Source organism: Eptatretus burgeri, chromosome 19 (genome assembly GCF_056783735.1).
Source record: "Eptatretus burgeri isolate ZD-2024b chromosome 19, Ebu_testis_v1, whole genome shotgun sequence".
NCBI classification, from domain to species: Eukaryota; Metazoa; Chordata; class Myxini; order Myxiniformes; family Myxinidae; genus Eptatretus; species Eptatretus burgeri.
The window spans coordinates 2756569-2781531 of NC_140979.1; the positions used below are offsets into that span (position 1 = coordinate 2756569).

General features: G+C 44.7%; 1 protein-coding gene and 1 long non-coding RNA gene across 10 annotated transcripts in view; one reads left to right on the forward strand and one right to left on the reverse strand.

The window, feature by feature from the left end:
• LOC147008429 (uncharacterized) overlaps nt 1-24963 on the reverse strand; it is a 73818-nt gene that overhangs the window by 44007 nt on the left and 4848 nt on the right. For 3 of the 9 annotated variants that reach the window (XM_085864830.1, XM_085864831.1, XM_085864832.1), the window contains 4 exons: nt 24498-24659; nt 23846-23954; nt 23215-23286; nt 9456-9589 (listed from right to left, as the gene is read on the reverse strand). In XM_085864830.1, coding sequence (XP_085720956.1) covers nt 9456-9581 — 126 coding nt within the window. In that variant the 5' untranslated portion in view covers nt 9582-9589; nt 23215-23286; nt 23846-23954; nt 24498-24659. Of the gene's footprint in view, nt 1-6283; nt 6862-9455; nt 9590-11584; nt 12128-19961; nt 20150-23214; nt 23306-23845; nt 23955-24497; nt 24660-24963 lie in introns of those variants that run through there. The other 6 variants (XR_015053405.1, XM_085864833.1, XM_085864835.1 and 3 more) reach the window with 6 other exon arrangements.
• LOC147008433 (uncharacterized) lies at nt 12150-23390 on the forward strand. The gene is made up of 3 exons (XR_015053443.1): nt 12150-14453; nt 20756-20836; nt 23252-23390. It is a non-coding gene; the product is annotated as an uncharacterized LOC147008433 (long non-coding RNA).

Sequence of the window (24963 nt, forward strand, 5' to 3'; positions counted from 1 at the left end):
GGATCCTCAGGTCCTGAGATCAAATCCCACTCAGCTGTTGAATTCACACCAGGTGGGCTTAATTCGGCCTGTCATCCTTCCGAGGTCGGCAAAGTGAGTGCCAGCATCCTGGTTTCCTGTCGGAGTGGCGACCCGTCCAGGATTGTGCCCAATAGCCAAGGAGACTTCTTCAGCAGCACCAACGCTCTGCACAGAGTATGGTCCCAATCTCCTAATCCTTGAGGAGAACCTGCTTCAGAGTGCAAAAGACCTTTGACTGCAGTGAAGATTTACGTTCCAACGGGACAATTACCCCAAGTATCCAGCCAAAGCAACACTGCAACACAACAAAGTATTGACTGAGAGGGTTGAACACACATTGACGAAAGACATTTCAGCTTTTCAGTTTTCATTAAATTTTAAAATTTTCAAAACATGTTTTCTCTTTGCCATTATGGGGTATTTTGTGTTGATCAGTGACAAAACATTTAAATTTAATCCATTTTGAAGTCAGGCTGGAACACAACAAAATGTGAAAAAGTCGAGAGGTGTGAATACTTGATGAAGGCATTGTAGGTTTCTCCCATAAAACACCACAAAGGGCACATTGGTGTCTTTATTTTCTTTCTGCCGTGACATCCTCCAGGTGGGAAACTGGCGCACTCGCTTTGGTGCCTCGAGGTGAAGATGGAACACTGTTGTTTGTGTCCTTTATAACATCCTTAAAAACAGTAAGTTTCCTGTTTGGAATGATTTTCAATTTTGTTTCAATTTTGCAGGCAGATTAAAACTATTATCTTCCTCCTCTCCGAGCATGTGCGATCTGGACGGATTCATCGCCAAAGTACTCATAAACTACAGGTTTGTTTTCCGATTAATGTTCAAAATATAACTTTCAACTGAAATGGAGTTGTTCCTCGAACATAAACTGATGTTTGTCAACAGACTGACGGACAATGTGAACAAACTGCTTAACTCCACCTTTCACTTCGTGTGTGTGCGGCAACAAAAAATATACCATCAGAGATGGGGAATCCCCCACCATTGAATGAAAAAGGTCATACATATTCCAGATAATGAGGGAGGTGACTTGGAAACAAGACACCATTTGGTCATCATCTCGAAAAAGTTCCCCAGGGTTGAGGAACGTAGTAACCAAATATAATTGAAATCAGATAAGCGGCTTTCCATTTATTACAAAAAACATTTTTTTTCATGATGGCCGCCCCAGTCGGCCATATTGGATCCGGCCATGCCCAAAATCAATAGGGTTCTTCCTTTTCAGGGGGTAACATGTGTGACCCAAATTTCAAATCGATATGGCGAACAGTTTATGAGTTATCGCACTCACAGCTATAAATGTTGACGCCTGGACGGATGGACGGACAGCCGGACGACCCGGGTGAGAACAATATCCCCCTTCCGCCACGCGGCGGTGGATAAAAAAATCAAATAAAAAATAATTGAGCTTCATGTATTCCACCAGTATAAGTACCCGTCATTTCCCTGACGGCTTTAATCAAACGACGGCATGTTGTACTTGTAAACATTCTGCTCCATTCACTCGATCATTTTCCTGGGGTCATCTTCCCTCTGCTTGGAAGTCAGCTGACATCATCTTCATGAACCATCCTTGCTGTTAACATCTGTATATGGCGTGAGCAAAAATCACCTCCGCTTTGCTGCGAAGCTCATTGTTGTTTGCTTTGGTTTGAACCTCCACTTGAAATGAGTGAAATGAAACATTTCCCTTCCCTCGTAATGCCTTCTGCTCCTCTTGCGCTGCCTTCCCCTCTCACGATTCCCCCTTACCCCTCACGATGCCCTTCCCATCCCGTTGTGCCGCCTCCCCCTCCCTCAACAGCAATGAATTACTAGATCACGGCAGGATCGCCAAGAGGGACGCATGCTCGCTCTCAGCTTCTCGCCTGGGTTTGAATCCAGACCGAGCTTGAAACTGTCATCCCCGTGTTTCACAGGCAGGGTGATTCATAAATGTGTATGTTGTGTCCCAGATGGGTGTTAAACTCGGCGTCACATCTGCCTGGATCCCCCATCCTCTCCCCATCCACACTTTTCCCCCTCCACTACCCCTCTACCTTCTTCCTCTGCCTCTCTCTCGTACCCCTCTTCCTCCTCTATCCCTCCCCTCCCTCCTCTCTCACCTATCTCCTCTCCTCTATCCTTCCCATCCATCCTCTCCCTCTTCCCTTGAATATTCCCATCAGCGAAGCGATATTTTACCAAAACAGATAAACAGAGTCGGTACAAACACACCTATCCCATGACAATGGTTTCATAACAGTTCTTACAGCAAGTCGAAGGTCGGGGCCACAGCTTCAGGTCAAAATTTCGTGAAAAATTATTTTGGGTCAAACTTTGACCTTGAACTTGTAACTTCCATCCATCGAGCAGAATTAATTACTTTAATGGTAAACTCTCACCAACTCTGCTTTCCAAACAGCCGACTGGTTTCGTGGTAACTAAGTTCACCCTTCACATCTTTAAATATAATATTGAACATAATTTGGCCTCAAATAAGGTTGTTACAGGACGAGCTTTAAACTCCCAACCTGGTGATGCACAGGGAAGGTGTTGCATCAGTGAGCATACCTTCCTCTGAAAGCAAAGGTAAGCCTCTTGTCTTCTCATCCAGTGATTCCTCGAGGACGTTAAAGATGCCACTGGAGCCCTCAAGAACAGGCCATTGTGTGCCGGTGCAGAGGCCCCTCATCACAAGTAAATCTTCATCTGATTTGTTGTAAACGAGATTAAAGAGGAATCGAATGATGAATGAAGTGATGAGGTATAAAATGATGTCATACATCATTTTACAAGAGGGAGGGTAACATGTCATGGATGGGATTTCCATTCACAATTCAATTTCGGCTCCGCTCCAGACATCGTGACATTCACGAAATCAATGAGTTCCTGTGTTAGTACACAGCACGGATCAGTACGGGAAACACAACTTCTCGGTACGGAGTGAACGTCACGTACCGGGTCTGGACCCCTTGTCCTCGGGTGAACCGTCCATGGACCCGCGGTCTTCCGGAGAACCTCCCGGACCGACCACGTATCCTCCATCGGAGCCGCTCGTGGATCCCGGTGTATTCGCTCTGAGATCTCGGGTCATGGTGGACCGCACGTCGTGTCGGTGAAGGACGGTACGCTGTGGTAACCGAGTGAAGAGCGCGAGCTGTTTGGGGAAAAAGCGAACAGGGAGATCGCGGTGTCTGATTGGTTCCCGCCACATCACGTGTCCATGATTTAAAATAAATACAAAGATTGAACGTTTCGTTTTAACGGATTGTTTGTGTTTCAGATTGTGTTGTGAAAGTGGAAAATCGAGTCCGAGTTCGTCGATGATTATTCCCTCGATACGAATCAACGATCTTTATTTTCTGTTTTTGTATTTATCGACAATCTTCCCTCCATAACGGAGTTATTTGTGGGTATGTAGTTGGGTATGTAGGTGGGTATGTATCATCGACTCTTCCGGGAGGGTTTGACCGAGGAAGCTGAAACTTTCAGGGATTAATGAGGGAACCCTGACATTGTGTCTGTGCAAGTTCCGATTGATTCCATCAAGTTTTGAGGAAAAAGTTAATTCAGGACCCTTCGGGATGATAGAATATGGGGTATCCCCCCGTTTTCAAGACCCCCATTCATGATGATAGAAGGAAAACCACGGGGTAACCTTCCCGGGTCAGATTACGGTCACGTGTGTGTCCCAGTGGTGCTCAGGTTTCGTACACCAGACGACGGTCTCCTTGGGTTAACCTGAGGCTGTCCCTTCGGGTGAGTGCCTGGAATGTCCTTTCCATAAGAGAGGATGATCACCTGTCTGTGTTATCATCTGAGCTCAAGCGTTTAACCCGAACACCTTTCGTTTCGTGTGCGTGCGGTAACAAAAATAATAATCATAAATAATTGATCTTTATACATGTATTCCACCAGGAGAGGTACCCGTTACTTCCCTGACGGTTTAATCAAATAACAGCACGTTGTACTTACAAACATCCTGCTCTATTCACTCTGTCATTTTCCCGGGGTCATCTTCCCTCTGATTGGAAGTCAGCTGACATCATCTTCATTAACCATCCTCACTGAACGATGTTCAGGGGCCACTCGCCTGCGATGGACCCACGTCGGTCTGCGGTCACTTCGACATCGATGTAAATACAATTTTTTTTAATGAAACGTTTCATTCACATCACAGCAGGAAAGCTGAGAGGTTCGCATGCTCACTCGAAGCAATCTTGCCTGGGTTCGAGTCCCGACACAGCTATAAACTGTCACCCCGGTGTTTCACAGTCAGGCTGATTCATCAATGTGTGTGTGTTTGTGTGTCTGCTGTTAAACTGGACGTCACATCTCCCGGAGTCCCTCCCCCCTCTCTCCACCCTCAATGTTGAGTGAACTACAGCATGTATGAATCAGATTCGGAGTGAGTCGACCGGGGGGTGGGGGAGGTGCAAAGGTCACTGTATGTGCGAGTGTGCGTGCGTGCGTCCAGACAGGCCTTTTCCAGGTAGACCAGGTGGGTTTTAAATGCTCCCACATGGTTTTATAGGGAACCTGCGGTTAAAAAGAAAACCAAGCTGTTTGGGACGTCGTGCAGCGCCACGAGGATTAGGGAGGGACGGTGCACAACTCGAATAAAACTACTGAATTGTCTCGTTGATAATTTATTATTTAATTTGTACAACAGCAGACTCTGAATGTTTGTTGAGAATGGTGACGATGACCCTCAAAAACTGTCGATCTCCTCCAGGTGAGGAACCCACCTGTGTTGGGGAAGAACCGTCCTCGAGGGGAAAGGGCAAATGCACAATCGAGCAAAAGGTCAAACTGATCAAAGTGCAGAACGGACCAGGTGAAGAAACACCGACCAGGTGTCATCACGTGATCGACTGTAATATCATATTTATCAATTAATAACTATAATATCGTGCAGAGCGCACGGTAGTTGTAGTTTTGAAGAATTTGTGGATTTGAAATGGTCACATTGAGATTGCATTCTTGAATTGCATCATAGTTTGTGGTTTGAGGGGCAAATGTGTTTATACGGTCGCCATGGAAACTGATGACGTCAGGCATTTGCGTTTGCCAATTATGTGGAGCGCTTCGAACATAAATGAGTGGGTTCCGATGGTAAGTCAAGGTGATGATGGTGTAGCGGTGGTGATGGTAGATTGGTGATGGTAAGTAATAATGGTTTTGATGGTGGTGGTTGATAAACGATGTTTGATGATCATGGTAAGTTGGAATGGTGAGTCTGGTGAAGTACCTGCTGTTCCGGCGGTTACCTGGTGCGATGAGTACGTGCTATTCCAGAGAACTGTGCCAGGTGTTGTCAGTTCCTGCTGTTCTTGAGAACACCTGGTTCATCAGTCAGTACCTGCTACTCCAGAGAACACCTGGTTCGTCAGTACCTGCCGTTCCAGATGTTGTTGGTATAGTACATATAGATTCAGGAGTGGCAGGTGAGCTCGATTGGTCGACTGCCCCCTTCAGAACGTGAACCCTCCTTCCGATCACAATGAAGGTTGTCTGTCCTGTTTGCGCACCTGGATTTGTGGACCTCATTTCGTTCCGAGAACATTTTGAACATACCTGTTAATTCATGAACTTTTTCAATTCATGAAATTCAAGTCATATTTCCTAACTCTTATTTAATTAATATAATTGTCGTTTATTAATCTCATGTCGTCATGTCACTCATGTCGTTTTGGAATCTCTCCAGAACTTGATCCTCAAGATGACCCGGATTGCTTCCTGTGCCAAACCGAGCGGCAACAACATTGTGAGCAAAGCATTGAGGATCGACTTCATCAGCAAAGACGTGCAGGATCTTCTGGAAATGCAAATCAAGAAAAAGTTCGTCCAGCATCAATGGGGTCTGCCAGGAACCAGGATTCCGCGCCGACGTCGGTTCACCATTTTTCACACAGAAAACCCACGCGGTTCACCATTTCCGAGGAACGTCCACTCCCCTTCATTTCCAAAGAAACGAGACAAATGCTGGAGTGGCACCTCGTCAAAAAGGTCACGCACAAGCGCTGGAAACTCCCGGGCGCGATTTTAGGTTCGGTTGAACGTTTCAAACTGCCAGCTTCCAAGGTCATGGACCACGCCGGTGTCATCGAGAAGAGTAGTGGACCCTTGGGTTAAGAGGATCTGTTCGTTGACAGCACAACTGGTTCAAACTTTGAAAAAGACTGAAGACAACAAACTATACGATTAATGGAGGAAGGAAAAGAATGTTTGACGAACAATGTTTATTCATTCCTCACTCCTTTACTTCTTCTCCCATTTCTGCTGGAATGTGTACAAGGCTGAGACCTTTCCACCACTTCAACAAACATACACACGACATTTGTCTTGTTCATTTTCAATAAACAGTGCTGACGAATAATTTCCTCCATATTTATTATTACGTCCACCACCGTAGGCGGTGTGTGTGTGTGTGTGTGTGTGTGTGTGTGTGTGTGTGTGTGTGTGTGTGTGTGTGTGTCATTGATTGTTATGTCCATAATTCGGGTTTCAGAAGGTGGAGCGGAGTCCTCCCAGGTCTCGAAGTGTCCACCTCCGTTTCGGTGAAGGATCCTGCTTCACGGCCTCAGTTGTGAAGTTTTGTTGTTCTCAGAGTTTTGTTCCTTGGTCTCTTTTCAGGATATTCACGGAGCCCCGGACAGCCTCCGACTGTAGTTCGTTTGTAGTCATGTTCCCAGGGATGCTTTGTTGGATCTCTGTAAGGTTCTTCTTCATCATTCCTGTTGTTTCCAACTCCCACTGGTACAATTTCGGTGCTTTTCAGCTTCCAGGATCTTTTCACTTCGTTCTTGAGGTCTTCATATTTGGTCATTTTCTTGATTTCTGCATCGTTAAGGGGAGACCGGGGTAAGATGAGCCACTTTCACATTCTTCATCACAGTTGCCAAACAAATCGGTTTTGCTTACTGAAAATGGTGCCTCGGTGACTTCGTATCGTTGGGCATCCCTCCAAACCAAAGCATCGTCTTCACCAAGTGCGGTTTTCCAGTAAACCTCACGAATAAAAATGTTGTCTAACGGCTTAACTTGCTTTGTGGGGTAAGTTGAGCACATGCAGCGATGGGGGTAAATTGAACCATATGGGGGTAATAAGAACCACGAAGAGAGGTGTGCGCCGCAAGTCGGGGAAAAAAACATTTCATCACTCAAATTTTGCAATTAACTTTATTAACAATTTACAAATCATTATTATAAACCAACTCAACTGATATTTAGCGTGACGAGGAACTGCTGGAGAGACGGAATCAAAATTAACTAAACTCGTTTTAATGAGGTTCCAACGAATTTCTTCCAATAATAATTTCTTCTCCGGTAAAACACTGACCCACGTACTGGTTACGTCTCCGCTGACGAAGTCTCCGATGGCATTATGTTTTCGGATTGTCCGTCCGTCCAAAAGTACACCCGTCCGAGCTAATTTTCTGTTTTCTCCGCAACCACTTGTCGGATTGAGACAAAATTTTCACCACAGGAGCGACAACTCGCGTAGAATGTTTTAATGATAATTATGACGTCATAGTGGTGTGGCAGCCATGTTGGAAAAAAGGAAAAACTTTGGACCTCTGCATCTCTGCAAACTGCACCAAGGAAAAAATTGAAACTTGGCACATGTGAAGTACTCCCACGGGAAATAATTCATTACTTTAAAATGATGTCAAAGGTAGCTTAATTATGCTGTCATAATTGTGAATGTCGAACGCTTTATCCGACCAGGATGAAAAATTTTGAGGGTCATCTCGGGCTAAAATGGTCCACAGGAAAAAAAAAATGATGACGCTATCGGTCACGTGATTCGGCAGCCATATTGTTTCAAAAGCAAACAAACTTCAAAATCTCTGAAATGGTTGAACAGATTGAGGCGAAACTTTTACACGTACGACCGCCTATCCATTCGGAACAAGAGGGTTCACACACATGACGTTATGGGTCACATGTTTTGCCAGCCATATTGGATTTACCCTAAAACCTATTAAAAAAACTTCTTGTGCAGAACAGTTGGACAGATCGAGGGGAAACTTCACACAAATGTTCCCCAAGCCATTGGGTGTGCAAGTTTGTTTCGGAATAATTGATAGGTCACATGGTTTGGCAGACATATTGGATTGAAGAAAAACATTAAATAATGTTTTCCCTGGAAACACTTAATTAATCGACATAAAACTTCACAGTGATGATCGAGTCGTGATGGGGAATACATGTTGTAAATTTCAACTTGATCCGACACATGGTCGGGCCGTCATAATTATTTAATTTGTTGATCTGTGTTCTTTTTGATTATTATTTTTTGAATGAGGATCACTTGGCTGTTCCTGGATGGGTTTGAGGGTGGAGGAGTCACAACTGAAATGGGAATCCTATCCAGGTTCCTCCTGATGACTTCATCTTTGTTTTTTCCTTGTACTGGTTCCTTCGAATGACAGTCAGGACTGTCCCCAATTGGTCTTCAGTTTGATTTTAATTTAATTTATTTCAATCCCATTCTAAATTCAATTAAAAAATAATAAAAAATGTCATGGGTCAGGGTCAGGTGTCCAATCAAAGTGGGACGTCATCACGACGGGACGTCGCACATGGAACACCTTCGTTCTTGGCTGCCAGCTTTGTTTGTTTCAATTGGTTCATGAATCTCCACTGTTCGTCCCTCATGCTTCATGCGTAGAATACGCTTTGCAGTGGAGGATGAATTCCTTCTCCTCTAAGCTCCAGCTCTGTTTATGTATTCTTCTCCGATTCATCGGTGACCTAGTAGTTGTTGGTTGTGGAACAGGCGACACCTTTTTAACTTTGTTGTCGAGCTCTGTCCTCTCGTGAGGCAGAGATCCCATTCCTCACTGGAGAACGTGCAGTCATTATCCTTTTCAGCAAACATCACGGCTGCTTGGTGTGGAAGCACTGACTTCGGCATCAGCCTACCAGAGGTCTGTGTCCCTTTATTTGTTTTTATTTGTTTCCCCTTTATTTGTTTGGCATATTTTTGTTGCAGTCAGCCATTTTGCTTTCCCCAAGAGGCCGCAGGACCACGGCTGCTTGAGAGGGGTTACCGATGACACTTAGAGGAGTCGTGCCAAAAGGTATGTGCCAGAGTTGTGTTTCCGCCTGCTCGCTTTCTCCTCTCTGGTTTGCTTAATGGCTTGCCATCGCTCGGAGTCACCCACAGGGGAGTTATCCACAAACAAACTCTTCTCACCAGTGTGAGTTAGTGTGTGGAATTTCAAGATTGATAACTGATTAAGAAATTTAGAACACACGGAACACTTGTGCAACTTATCCCCAGTGTGAGTTCGTTTGTGTCTATTCAAGGTTGATAACCGACTAAAATCCTTAGAACACACAGAACATTTGTACACCTTCTCCCCAATGTGAATTAGTTTGTGGTTATTCAAGTTTGATGAGTAACTAAAATCCTTAGAACTCACTGAACACGTGTGCAGTTTCTCCCCAGTGTGAGTTCGGTTGTTGTTCTCCCATTGGTTGGAATGATGACTGAAATGATCTTCCTCGTTGAAGAACTGTGCAGAGTTGGTGTACGAAACGGTTTTCATTTCTTTCTCTGCAAAGAAAAAGGAACCGCCAAAACGAGTTAGATCAAGATGTGGTAACTGCAAAGAATTGTGGGATATAATCAGTGTCAGGTTAATTCAATGTTGGGGATGTGAGACTTTCTTTCTAAAGGAAAGATAAATCGATGTTGCTAGTTTAACATGTTTGATGATTGCCAACAACCAACCAGCAAGATGAACTGAGATGATTGTTGAAAAACAGAACAAGAAAAACCGATTAGATATTGCAACCCTCGCCAGGACTTGTGTTGTGTGGTGCTGCGATGACTTTATAAGTCATGACTGATGACTGAGCTGGCAGTGATGACTTTATAACTACCAAAACGTCCCGCTTTGATTGGACACCTGACTGACCCTCGAGTTTATTTATTTATTATTCAGCTGAATTCAGAATGTGATTCAAATAAATTCAATTCAAATCAAATGAAAGCGACTCCACTGGAGTTATCAGAAAGAACCCGAACAAGTAAAAAGCAAAGATGAAGTCATCAGGAGGAACCTGGATAGGATTCACATTTCAGCTGATGCTCCTCTACCCTCAAACCCATTCAGGAACAGCCAAATGAGCTTTATTTTTTAAAAAAACAACACATAAAGCTCAAAACAATAAATAATTCTGCCTTTCAGACAATGTGTCGTCAAGTTTGAAATTCAAAACATGGGTTCCTCATCACGATTGCATTATATATGTGAAGTTTCACATCGATAGATGAAGCAGTTCCAAAGAAAATATTATTTTTCAATCCAATATGGCTGCCAAACTGTTACCTTTAATTATTCCTTAACAAACTTAGACACCCGTGGCTTGGTGAACATTTGTGTGAAGTTTCCCCTCGATCCGTTCAGCTGTCCTGGAGAAGATTTTGATAGGTTTGAGGATAAATCCAACATGGCTGCCAAACCCTGTGATGTCAAATGTGTAAACCTTTGGTTCCTCATGAATAGGTGGTCATACATGTAAAGTTTCGTCTCAATCTGTTCAGCCACTTCACAAAAGGTTTTTGAACATACTTTTTTTTTAAACAAAAAACATGGCTGCCGAATCACGTGACCAATGACGTCATCAAATTTTGTTCTGTCGACCATTTTATCCACACGTGACCCTCAAAAATGTTTATACTCATCAGATGCAGCATTCTACACGTGCTATGATGACGTCAAAACGAAGGCATCTATGACGTCATAAAATAAGACATTCCACATGAGGAGTACTTGTCACGTGCCAAGTTTCAATTGTTTCCTTGGTGCGGTTTTGGAGAAAGAGGTCCAATGTTTTTCCAACGTGGCTGCCACGCCACGTCGTCTATGACGTCACAATTACAATTAAATCATTTTACATGAGGAGTCGCACCGACGTTGAAAATTTCGTCTCAATCCGACAAGTGTTTGCGGAGGATAACACGAAGTTCTGTACAGACAAACAAACAAACAAATGTGAAATCTCTCATGGAGTGACACTTGGTGAAACGGAACACCACTCGGTAGGGCACACACCTGTACCAGGGTGAACAGTTCACATTTTGTATCAACTAATGGGCCGGATCTGGATACAGATCTGAACCAGAATCGAATCGGCTTCAAGTTCTTGTCACCGAACCGACTCGTCCACAACTTCCTCACACATCATGATGTTTTGATCGTTTTTGTCGCCATCTCTCAATGTGGTGAAGAATCACTTTATAAAATTAAATAATTCTTCGAATCTGATCCGGATCTTCACCAAAATCGAATCAATTTGTTCTGATCACACAGCGAACCTGTTCTCCACACACCGTCTGAATCCGTGCACACCTTCTTGAGATATCGAGTTCACACATAAACACAGAGAGGGGTGAAAACAAGCTCCGAGCAACGTCCGTGGTGGAGGTAACAATGACGTGTGAAGAGGGCGGGGTGACCACAGCGCGTGCACGGACCTCCCCCTTCACGGTGATGACGTCACACCGTCCCCAGCTCACCACACCCCAATCCCCCTCCCTACTAACCGGGCCCACTTTGCTGCCCCTGACAGTCGAGGAAACTCGCTGCGACCAGCAACACGTCCGCGTCCATCGCTGCTAATTCAAACGGAGGATCCCGGGTCTCAGGGGACCTCTTCCCGCCGCCTCCGAGGGTCAATTGCCTTCAATGGGTGATGCACATCCCCAAACGAGATCCCTGATCGCTCTTCACCCCTCACCTCGTCGAGTGCAGAACCGGAACGGCACCGAAACCCCGTCCTTACGTCTCGGACAAACGGACCATCGAACGTGCCGTGCTCCCCACGTCCGTACTTCGACGGCTCGGCGCGATCAGCAGCCACAGGCAGGAGGGGAAGCACAAAACTTCACCACAGCGCGTTGTTTACAAAATGGCGGGAGAGGCGAGCGTGAGGAGCGGGGAGCATCACGTGACGCCAAAACCGCGGGCGAGTCGCAAAGAGCGGACTGGACGTCTGGATTCGGAGAGAGCTCTCGTTCGTCACGCGTTGAAACCTGCAAGGACAGAGCAAAGAAAGGGACAAGAAAAGTATCGGCTGATGGTGAGACCCAGGAGTTAGATTGGAGTTTCCCTTTTGTGACGTTTGCCTTTGAGCCGAACACCACAAAGTTCCAGATTGGAGTTTCCCTTTTGTGACGTTTCCCTTTGAGCCGAACACCACAAAGTTCACGTCAGACACGTTTGGAAGGAACCGCCGTCCAAACAGAGAGAGAAACAGGGAGGTAATCTGAGGGGATTTCTCTGAGGTTCGTTTTCCTATCAGACTCGAGCTGCAAGGCCTCACGAACTCTTTAAAAAACATTTCGGATCATTTCACAAAGGGAGAGAGAACATAAAAAAAAACTCCATCGAACTGACAATCCCATGGGACTTAAATAATTTATAAACAACATCGAACTGAATTTAAATAATTTATTTATAAACCCCCGATGTTAGAGTTAGGGTTAGGTCCTGCACTTGTAATTAATACATCGTGTGGAGAATTATCCGTTATAAATGGGTTTTTAATCCGAATAAACATCATCCCTGTAATTCACGGAGCCTCGAGCCTTCTCCCCTCGATATTAAAGTGACATTTCCCTAGCAACCACGTTCCTGTAACTCGTCTCCAAGGAGTGCCACGTGACCCGCAGGGCGGGTGAGCGAGCTCGGGGGTTCCCGCTCCGCCCACCACTTATGCCCGCTCCGCCCACTGCAAGCTCCGCCCACCGCTTGTCGGCTCCAAATCATTCCATTGAGGGATTTAAGTCGATTCCGTTGCGTACGGGACATTGTGTGATTCATCTTTTCAAATATTCCCTTCATATGTTTGGACAATCGTTCGTCGAACTTCTTGTAATTGTCTTCGTCTTAAGCCGGCTCAGCGAAGAGTTCCAAACATTTATTCACAATGTTCGTGCGAATCACCTTGGCCTACCTGTGGTGATTTCACCTGGAAAGCAGGTTTTGTTTGAGTGATTGAGAATTCTGCCTTTCTGTTTGACACAGTACAAAGATGGAAGGTTTGAATCAGCATGCACATCATGAACCGTTCAGTGTACGAGTACTAGCTCTTCCATGAGCCTCGACTATGTACAGGAAAAACAACAACAACAAGCAAACTATCACCCCGGTGTTTCCCAAGCCAGGTGAATCATCAATGTGTGCCCCATCCCCCGGATTGACGTTAAACGGGTTATCCCCATCAGCCGGTGGATGTTAAAGATGCTGGTGTCCTTCACGAAGAGTCGGCGAGCTATCGCCGGCACCCTGACTTCCTGAGTCGGAGCGGCGACCCGACCCGGCTTGTGTCGTCGCTTCGTAACTGCCGCAGCAGCACCGACGCTCTCCGTACGTGACGATCGACGATGATGCTTTGGTCGTTACATCTTAAAAGGAGATTTTGGCGGGAACTGCATTCCACGGTCGTTCGTTGCATTCGTCCATCACTCTCACAGCTGTGATGACGTCATCCAGACGAGCGCGTCACATTTTTTTTTATTCGTTCGTTCCAAAGTTCTTCTACTTTTGAGAATTATCTGCTTATTTTATCGTAAAAAAAAAATTACATTTATTTTGAATGTTTAATTACTTCACACGGCCTTGCGCTGCAGCTGGAAGTAAGCGGTGTATGTTTGGCAGCACTGTTCAGTCGTTTCCGTGCGAGTACACTGAACGGATCAGAACGTCAACGGAACATCGTTTTACGTCCTGATCCGTTCAGTTTATTCGCTCTTCCACGAGCCTTGACTGTATACAACAACAAAAAATCTGATGACAGAGATCTGCATTTTTAGAACTTCAGCATTTAATTTCAGATTAATTTTAACCCTAACTTACTTCCACAATTTCCCTCGTGGTTGTTCAAAGCTTCCAATATATTCTGACTCTTCCAATTTTCTCGAACTTGATGTACTAACTTTTAGCTGTGATGAATTTCATCTTTTTTATACACATTGCTGTGAATGAATTGATCCGTTGTTGATGCGGCGCAGGCATGATGGGCCGAATGGCCTGCGTCTCATTTCCTTGTGTGTATCTTCATTGTTGTTCACATTTATTCCGCTTCAAACTTCCCTTTCATTATTTCTCTTGTCCAAAAATGTTGCTTCCTTGATTCTTATGTTTTTATCTTTGTTCTTATTGTTGTCTTTTTGAAAATTTATTTGATTGTTCCATACACTGACTGTTTCCATTTTCTCTCTTTCCATCCCCATCCTTTTCTTCCGCCTCATCCTTTCCCACAATCACCGTGTCATTTATTCCTGAAACCCTCTCTCGACTCCCATTTCACCACCATGTTGCCTCTCTGTGACCCCGTCCTCCAACTTTTTTTCAACCTTTTTATTCCATTTTTCAAGGTGGTCACACTTCAAAATTTATTTATCCTCTTTGGTATGTTGCCCAATTTCCATACTTTGATGATCTTGATGCAGCTCTTTATGCCTTGAACCATTTGTTGCTTTTTATACTTGCACAACTGTTTTTTAACTGCTGTTGTGTGGTGGAAAACTCGAAACCTTACTCAAGTAGCTCCAGTCACGAAACGGGTTGAATGTTTTATTTAATACCAGTCATAATTAAAACACCCCCTTTGAAGATAATTAATGGCCTTATTTAATTATATCGTTTGTCAAGGTGCATCCTCGGACACCTTGCCCCCCCCCCCCCCGCTGGGGTCTGAAGGCGAATCCTCGAACACCTCGCTCTCCCCCGCTGGGGTCTGAAGACGAATCCTCGGACACCTCGCTCTCCCCCGCTGGGGTCTGAAGGTGAATCCTTGGACACCTTGCTCCCCCCCGCTGGGGTCTGAAAGCGAATCCTCAGTCACATTGCTCTCCCCCGCTGGGGTCTTAAGGCGCTTCCTTGGACACCTCGCTCTCCCCCGCTGGGGTCTGAAGGCGAATCCTCAGACACCTCGCTCTCCCCCGCTGGGGTCTTAAGGCGCTTCCTCGGACGCCTCGCTCTCCCCCGCTGGGGTCTGAAGGTGAATCCTTGGACACCTTGCTCCCCCCTGCCTGGGTCTGAAAGCGAATCCTCAGTCACACTGCTCTCCCCCGCTGGGGTCTTAAGGCGCTTCCTCGGACACCTCGCTCTCCCCCGCTGTGGTCTGAAGGCGAATCCTCGGTCACAACGCTCTTCCTTGCCATTTTGTCTTAATTCGCTATTTTGTTTGGCAAGTGTTATAGTTTTCATATTTGGAGCTTGGAGCAATTTCATGTATTGCATGTTGCGATTTTCCACGATCTACTCTCACGGACTGATTAAAGCACATAATCGAAATGTAATTTGAGTTTGGAGGATCGGATGACGTGGACTAAATAACTCGAAGTCTGGAGTGAAACATGAAAATGTTATGAAATCGGCTATGTTTCGTGTTTTTTTTTTGTGGGTAGGTGTCATTTCCAATAAGCTTTCTATCGCTTGCCAAGCCAACCGTTCCTGATCAACCATTTAGTTGAAGGGCCTGCATGAGTGCTGAAGCCATTTGCCGAGCGCCCTACAGTTGATAGCAGTGCAGTTTCGTGTCCCAATCAGGACGTACAGTCGGCAGTTGCTACAAGGTAGAGGTATGTAGACAGCACACACGTACGTGGTACATGTGGGTCGATTTGGATCTGTAAAGGGACTCTCCACAGGTCTGTGTACACGTCTTCATACTTGGTGCCGTGGTGCCAAAGTTTCATTCCATATCTTATGATGATGGCGGGTGGTGGAGGTTTTAACTTTTAACCTCAGCAGCCACCGTACGAGCGATCACGTTTTCCTTTGTCCTCGTGACCGTTTCTTAAGCAATTGGTTATTTTATATGAATCGAGTGTGCTTTGGAAAGGTTACGTGATTTCTCTTTGTGAGTTTCAAAGCAAAATATATTTGATAGCACTCGATTTCCAAGCCGTTAACCGTGATTTCTAAATTAGAGCCAAATTTTTTCCACCCGTCACATGATGATTGGCAGCTGTTCATTAAAATTAATGTTAATGCAAATCTCCTTGAAACATCTCTAAAGGAACGTTGTTTTTTAATTTGTGTTTTAAAATTTCCCCCAAAAATGTGAAAGCCACTCAAGGTTTTTGGGTTGTATACAGTACATACTGCACTCGGTGATCACACTGACTCCAAACAGCCGATGACCGAAAAACTTGCAGATGTCGGCCGAGCACTAATATATCGTGTGTGTGTGTGTGTGTGTTTTGCTGATAAAGCATGCCATATTCTCTCTGCTAACTCCCTTACCCCACCCCTCTCCCTCTTTTTCCCATCCTTGTTCCACCCCCTCCTCCTACACTGCAACACCCTCCTCCTACACCTCTCTCTCTCTTTCTGTCCCTGTCTTTCTCTCTCCCCCCCTCTCTGTCGTTGCCTTCCCTTCCTCTTATATTCCTTCCCCTCCCTTCATGCTGCCTTCCCTTCTCCCACCCTCCTCGCTTTCCCCTTCTTCCTCGCTCCTCACACCTCCTCCTTCCTCGCTCCCCCATCCCTCTTTTTCTCCCACCCCCCCCCACACTCCTCTCTTCGTATTCCCATCAGTGAAGTGACGGGTGGTATTTGCTAGTTTCAAATAAAGTCCTCGACAAGTTCTCGAGCTCCAACGTCATTCGGCAGCCTTCCTGCTTCTGTCTCTTACGCTCTAATAATCCCCTTGTCCATGTGGATTCCCAAAGGAAAATCCAGCAGCCGTGGTCTCCATGCCCATTGCTCACACTGTGAGACCCTCACAGAGCTCACACGGGACCTGTTGATATTCTGCAGCCACCACACCCACCTCGGCCATGTTCCTCCCACGAGCTGTGCACTCCGTACAGCACATCAGTACTGTGGTGTGTTTTGAAATCTCCACCACGCCAGTGTGCCACGCAGAGTGATCACTACATCGTTTCACCACGTGACCCCTCCATCCACGTCTTCGTGCCCCTGTCTCTCCGCCAATTTTTGCGCGGGACACGTTGCGAATTTACCTCGAGTATTCCACACACGGGCGACGCGACCTCGACCTCCAGCACCGACAGCTTGATCGGGCACCGAAGTGTACGTTTCACACACCGGCGGTTCAGTGTCGGACACGCACACCATTGTTATGGCACCGGAATCGAGCATAAGCGGTTCACCTGCGGGTTCCATCTCGGATTTGCCTTGAAATTTTTAGCCGCATCTCGCGTAGCGAACGCTGGCTCCAAAAGAGCTCCGCGTTGTTCTTCTTCTTCTTGTTCTTCTTCTTCTGGTGAAGACAAAACCTTTAGGACGCGGCTCTTTTATATACAGGATCCGGATCTCCTTAAATACTAAACACCTGGACACATCCTCGCATTGACGGTGCCTTTTGAGAGCGTCTATCATGAACTTTTAAATATATTCGGACATTTGCTTTAAAGTTTCAAAAAGTTCACGTTACTATTTAAAGATTATTCCATTGAATGTGTTGTAATTTCGTAAATACACGATTTTCTCGTCGTGAACGAGGAGCCTCCATGACGGGTCTCGCTATTGGCTCCATCAAGGCACGTGACGAAATATCGGAAGTTGTTGTTGTTATTGCCTTTAGGACGCGGCTCTTGGACACATTTGGCCTTGTTTTTAAAACAACCGACACAGAGGTCTCCGGATTTTCGTCGTCAGACGAATTATACATGTAGATTCGTTTGACACACTTCATCTGGATGGGGTGTGGCCAACACTTCTGTGTTCATGAACGTCATTACCACGATTATGATTATGTAAATTGTTCCCACAGTCGTTTATTTTACAAGGGAGGTGTCACTGTCGATGGCAATGGCATACCGGGGAGGCACACAATAATGTTGCCCCCGGTGGTTTATCTTCACAAACAATCATTATATGAAACAAAATATTGAAGGAATAATTACAGGTCCGGGCCCTAGGGTCGTTACCCCGCCTGTCCACCCCCCCTGTCCTCAGCACCCCTGCTTTCACCAAGTCTCTCTCAAGACTGCGTGAGGTAAGTATTCCATGAATACCATCTTGTTGTTTTGAGATTGTGATGTTTACAAACAAACATTTCTCAACTCAATCAGAAAAGTAAAATATTAAAAATATATCACGTGACCATTTAACCCTTTATGTACATGTAATGTTCTTTAATTCCACCTACAATCCCACATCGGAGTCCATGGAGATGTGCTTCGAGTGAAATTCATACTCCACAGGAAAGACAGAGCTCTGATTCAGATGTCTGATTCCGTTCAGGCTCAGCTTGGTAGGTTTGTATTTATTCGTTCTATCTTCACGATAAGGCCCAAGTGACATGGAGTTTTGATATACAGCAGACCCTTCCCGTTGGTGGGGGTTACGTTCTCGAAAAACCCCGCGTCGGGTAAAACTGCGATGCGCAAAGTTTAGACCCTATGGGGAAAAAATGGTTCGGGGAACTAACTCTAAAATGTATCGACTTTTTTAACCCAAACTGCAGTGGTAACGAGAAGGGCACCCTGTAGAGCGCATACCACTGCCAGGCTGAATAGTTTATGTTTTGTACCCCACTGACTGGCCGGATCTGGATTCGGACCTGAACTAAAATTTCGTACCGACGGAAAGTGGTCGCAGTGACGCACTGCTCCGGCGCATGCACTCATACCTGACCTGACCTGGTTGTGCATTTCACAGCGAAGACTCAACCATGGCACCGAGGAGCTTTAAACACACCTTTGGGATAAAGTTGTGGAAAGGCAGAGATTCAGGGTTGGATATAAAAATATTTCAAAGGCCTTGATCCCTTGGAGCACAGTCAAGACAATAATTAAGTGGAAGGTGTATGGGACTACCAAGACGCTGCCTATATCAGGCCGTCCCTCCAAACTGGATTACCAAGCAATGAGGAGACTGATCAGAGAGGCCACCAAGAGGCTAACAGTCACTTTGAAAGAGCTGCAGGCCTTTACGGCAAAAACTGATCACTGTGTGCATGTGACAACAATATCCCAAGCACTCCACAATTCTGGCCCATATGGTAGGGGGGGCAAGAAGGAAGCCATGACTTAAAAAAGCCCACCTTGAGTCCTGTTTGAGATGTACAAAAAAAACCACTCCAGAGATTATGAAGCCATGTGGAAAAAAGTTTTGTTATTTGATGAAACGAAGATGGAAACTTTTGGTCGAAATGAAAAACGTTACATTTGATGCATACTCAACAAAGCACATCAGCCAAAGAACACCATCCCTACTGTGAAGCATGGTGTTGGCAGCATCATGTTATGGGGATGTTTCTTATCAGCAGGGACTGGGGCACTTATCAGGAGAGAAGGGAAAATGGATGGACCAAAATACAGAAAAAAATCCTGGAGAAAAACCTGCTGCCTTCTGCAAGACACCTGAAATTGCGATGGAAGTTCACATTTCACCATGACAACAGCACAAAGCCAAAGCTACACTGGAGTGGGTGAGGAACAAACAGATAAATGTCCTTGAGTGGCCCAGTCAGAGCCCACTTCAGTCCACTGAAGGTGGATGGATATCTCAAAAAGTTGTGCACGGATTGGGATGAATTTTGGGGGACGGGTTGGGTGTGTGATAAGGAAGAATTGCTTCGATTTTGGTGAAGATCCAGATTCGAGAAGTGATTCTTCACCGTTGAGAAGAGATTGGGCCAAAAACGAAACATAACACGATATTTCAAAAGGATGTGGATGAGTTGGCGGAGGTATGCTCTCCACCGAGTGCCATTCTAGTTGTTTGTGTCTTCACTGCCCTATACTACTCAATCTTGTAACACTGTTTCATTTGTCCCTCTGTGACACCAGTCTTGTATCATTTGAACGGAGTTCGTCTGTACAGCAACGATCTTCGTGTCATACTTTCTCGCCATCAAACGGTGCATATGCCGCAGGGACACGATGATCAGGTAACGACGTAGTCTTTGATGTGCGAGGGTCCGGGTTCGTTTGAAGGCACGCGATGATCACCGAAGGCTGTTTCATTCCGTTCCCGCTTTCACCAAGCTCTCAACTTCATCGCTTCAAGAAACCTGGATCGAGGAACTTCCTCAATATCTGCTCACCATCTTCAACTCTTCATCTCTCGAACATCCTGTACGCTTGGTTCCTTTCCATTCGGTCTTCGTCCATCTTCTTAGGGTTCTGTTCGTGAGCTCACAAGTTATTGAAAAGTGCATGCATATGAAGTGCATGCAATCGACATGAAACTTCACAGTTATGATCTAGTAGTGCTGGGGAATATGTTTTAAATTTCAACCTGATCGGACGTATGGTTTGGTGGCCAGCATTATTTTCTTTTTTGATCTAGGTTATTTTTATTATTTATTTATTTTTTGAATATGGCTCACTTGGCTGTGCCTGGATGTGTTTGAGGGTAGAGGAGTATCAGCTGAAATGTGAATCCTATCCAGTTTCCTCTTGATGACTTCATCTTTGCTTTTACCTTGTTCGGGTTCCTTCTGATGACGACAATGCAGGACTGTACCTATTTTGTCTTCCATTTGATTTTAATTGAATTAATTTTAATCCCATTCCAAATTAATTTGAATAAAAATAACGTCATGGGTCAGGGTGGAGTGTCCGATCAAAGCGGGACGTCTTGGTACCCGGTCATCACTGCTGGCAGTTGTAAAGTGGCAGTTCTAGTTACGTCTGTTATTAATTACGAAACACACCAGTCCACAAACACCACACAAAACTAAAAATATTGTATCCATCCTGACTTCCCATCTGAAATGTGTCATTCAGGCCGACGGTTGGCGAAGAGAAGCTGCGCAAGATGTTTTCGGACTCCGCCGGTGGAAACGTCCAAGCATTCAAGTTTTTTCAGTAAGGGAACGTTGTGAATGATTTGTGTAAATACCTGGGAGAGGGAGTTTGTGCAGGTGATGTGGATTATTTTTTTGAGCCTTTTAAATGATTGAGAAACAGCATCGGGATGATGGGGACACGGTCAAGGCGGGGGTGCGTGGGGAGGCTGAGGCGGGCTCTGACAAAGGGGGGTGTGGGTTGAGCAAGGTGTGGGCACAAGTGAAGCACCAAAATTACTTACCTTGCTCGTTGTGCTTTACTTTTGGAGTCGGAGCTACCACGTGAACACGAAGCGAGAAGTTTGGTTCACAGATTGGTTCCCTACTGTCGTTCCGTCTGTCGATATACGTCACTTTATGATCGAGGAATAACTTGAATTTCAATCGAACCTTGTATTTTGAACACAATTTGGAACATTAATCGAAAAACAAACCTGCAGTTTAGCATTACCTTGGCTCTGAATTGGATCCGGTCGCACACGCGCAAAGAGGAGTGAAATAATATTTTTTACCTTGTCTGACTCGACTTCGGTGGACGGAGGTTTCGTTTTCACCTGTGTTTGTCGAGCTGTCTGTGAGCATGACATCTCAAAATGTTATTATATGTACAGCTTCGGATGAAACTTGGTGGACAGGCTGGGTGTGCACCAAGGACGAATTTAATCGATTTTTGTGAAGATACGGATCTGGATTCGAAATTTTTTTTAGACGGGTTTGGTACGTGACAAGGACGAATTGATTAGATTTTGGTGAAGATCCGAATCCGGATCCGAGTCTTTTTAGGGAGGTCTCTACCAGCTTTGCTCAGTGAGATGGTGAAATCATTGCCCATTCTTCACGTGAAAATTGCTCGAGCTCCGCCAAGTTTGATAGGGGATCGTCGATGGACTGCAATCTTCAAGTCTCGCCGCAAATGTGAAATTTTGTTCAAGTCAGGACTTTGACCGGGCCACTCAAGAACGTTCATTTTCTTCTTATTCAGCCACTCCAGTGTTATTTTTATCTTTGTGCTTCGGATCATCGGATAGTTTCAGATTAATGGCCGACTCGAGCAGGTTTTCATCAAGGATTCTCCTGTACTTTGCACCGTCCATTGTCCCTTCCATCCTGACAAGCTTCCCTGTCCCTGCTGATGAAAAGCAACCCCGTAACATGATGCTGCCACCACCGTGCTTGACAGTAGGGATGGTGTTATCTGGGTGATGTGCGGTGTTCGGCTTACGCCAGACACAACGCTTTGAATTTTTACCAAAAAGTTCAATTTTGTCTCCTCTCACCACAAAACGTTTCTCCACTTGCCTGCGGTGTCATGCAGATGCTTTTTCGCAAACTCCGTACGAGCTTTTCGATGCGTCTTTTTCAGTAATGGTTTCTTTCTTGCCACCTGTCCAAAGAGGCCAGCTTTGTGAAGAGAACGGAATAGTGTTGATGGATAAACACTGACGCCCGTCTTGGACATACAGTAGAACCTTGCAAATCTTTCAAAGTCATTGTTGGATTTACAGTGACATCCCGAACCAGTTTCCTGCTTGCCCGACTGCTGAGTTTGGATGGACGACCTGATCTCGGTGGGGTCTCCGTGGTATGTTACGTCTTCCCACTTCTTAATGATGAATTCACCGTACTCGAAGGGATAATGAGTGATTTTGAAATTTTCTTATAACCCTCTCCTAAACGGTGCTTCTCCACCACTTTATGTTTGACTTCTTTGGAAAGATTCTTGGTCTTCATATTTGCCTTGTTGGTTAACCAAGTGTGTTGCACCAAAAAACTCCTTCGATAATCGGGGGAGATTATTTTTTTTTCAAGTTAAACCACTGATTACATACAGGTGAAACATAGTACACTTATTTTCTAACTTTTCGAACAATTAATTTACTCCTGAAGCGATTTAGGGTAAATTAGGCAAAGGGTTTGAATACTTATTCAACTGAGAATCATCTGATTTTCTCTGTTAATCTGACTTTTTCACATTGTAGACAAAATTATATGGTTTGTCATCTTGGTTTTCTGCTGGGCCTGACACATTTGGCCCGTAGCCCTCTGATTATATACTGTCCCACTTTGTTGCGTCAGATTTCCAAAAATCTTCTTCTCCAGACCCACCATTCAGAATGCTACCACATTTGGGTTACAACATTAGGACAGTGTCCTGATGGTAAATTACAGAGGCCATGCTGATCACGTGACCGGAAGTGTGACAAAATGGTGGTTGCGTAAATTCCATCAAAGAATCTTCTTCTCCAGACCCACCAGTCAGAATGCGACCAAATTTGGGTAACAACATGAGGTCAAGCTACAGGTTCAGTTGTCTTCTTTATTTATTTATTTTTAATTGTTGCAGTAACTGTCGAACGATGGTGAAACGTTTAGAGATCTTAATGCAATCCCACATACCTTGTTTCACTTGAACGGATGTCGGTCTGCTTTCCAGGGAGACCCATACGATGGCCTTGTTGCAGCTGGGCACTGTGGAGGAAGCCACCATTGCACTGATTAAACTGCACAACCATAATCTTGGTAACAAGGACTATCTGAGGGTGTCCTTTTCAAAGTATTCATGTCAATCGGAGATCAACTCTTGATTTGAAACACACCACCCTTCTCCACCCTGTCAACCATACCTCATTTTCACAAGAACGTTTAAACATTCCAGTTAATACCAGTTCGTGTCTTTTCTCACTTTCGTGAGCCATTTAAAATTAAATGTGGGAAAAGAGACTCGAACTTGAGCACCTCCACTTGCTTCTCATAAATCTTGTAAATCTATTTCATGGAACACTGTGGCTGTCTTTGCATTCGAACCGTTTTCTCTGGCAATTGGAGAATTCTTTTGCAGCTTATTTTATTAGGATTGCAAAAGATGAGGGTAGAGTGGCAGGACAAAGAGAGCAAAGTTAAAATGTTTCATCCAATTAATGTTGAAGTTTTCCATTAAGTTTATTTAAAAATGCTTTTCCACTTTGTATTGGCTATAATCATTAAAACATTTAAATTCCTGATCGATTTGCTGTCATTTTTTGCTCACCTGGAACATGATTGAGGTGAGCTTATGGGACGGCTCGTCGTCCGTCCGTCATCCCATCCATCCGTCCGTAAACACTTGCAACTTCTTCTCTGAAACTGCTGATGGGATTCTGACCAAACAAGGCGAAAATGATCTTTGGTGTGGGGTAACTCAAGTTTGTTCATGCCATGCCTCCTTCACATATCAGCACATCATCATGAGGTTGAAGGGTCCCAAAAAGTACTTGGATTTTGATCGAGTTTGGCCACCGTTTTGGATAACAGGGAAACCTTTAACAACCTTCTCTCAAACCGCTGAACTGATGGCCTTGTTGAAGCTTTCAATTTGTGATCGATTTCCCATGAAAAACATTATTTGTTAACAATGACATCATCAGTCATTTGGTATGGCAGCCATATTCAATCGCAAGAACACCTTTAAAAATACCTTTTTCTGAAACCACTCAACTGATCAATGTGAAACATAAAATATATGATCGACAACCTCTGGGAACATTTCATAAAAAGAAGCTTTTCCGATACACAACATGGCTGCCAGGTGAGGTATGGGAGCATGCGTCGGAGCAGTGTGTCACTGCGTCCACTACTATGTGTGAACATCATCATAGCTGTGGAGGAACTCTGGGAAGGGTTTGAAACAGCAAGCTGCTTACCTTGGGTAGGCCTTCTTGGGTTGCTTTATGCAGCTTCTTCGGCTGGAGGAGTGTTGGAGGTGTCAATTATTGGCCACCCCTCCCATCCTGGGCGGAGTCTCGAGCTGAGGTGATGCGAATCCTCGCCCACGTTCGTGGTTGAACGCACGAAGAACAATGGCGCTGGTCAGAGTGAGGGGGAGGTGTAAAAATAAAAGAAAACCCTATCAAAGTAACTCACAGCGCATTTACATTTAATCACCCATTAGACAAGGGAAAGAAAACCATCTATAAAACACATACCAATATAACTGAGCCACAGGACCTGAATGTTGTGTGTGATAGGTTTCCAAATTCGTCACAATATATATATATATATATATATATATATATATATATATATATATATATATATATATATATATATATATATATATATATATATATATATATATATATATATATATATATATATATATATATATAT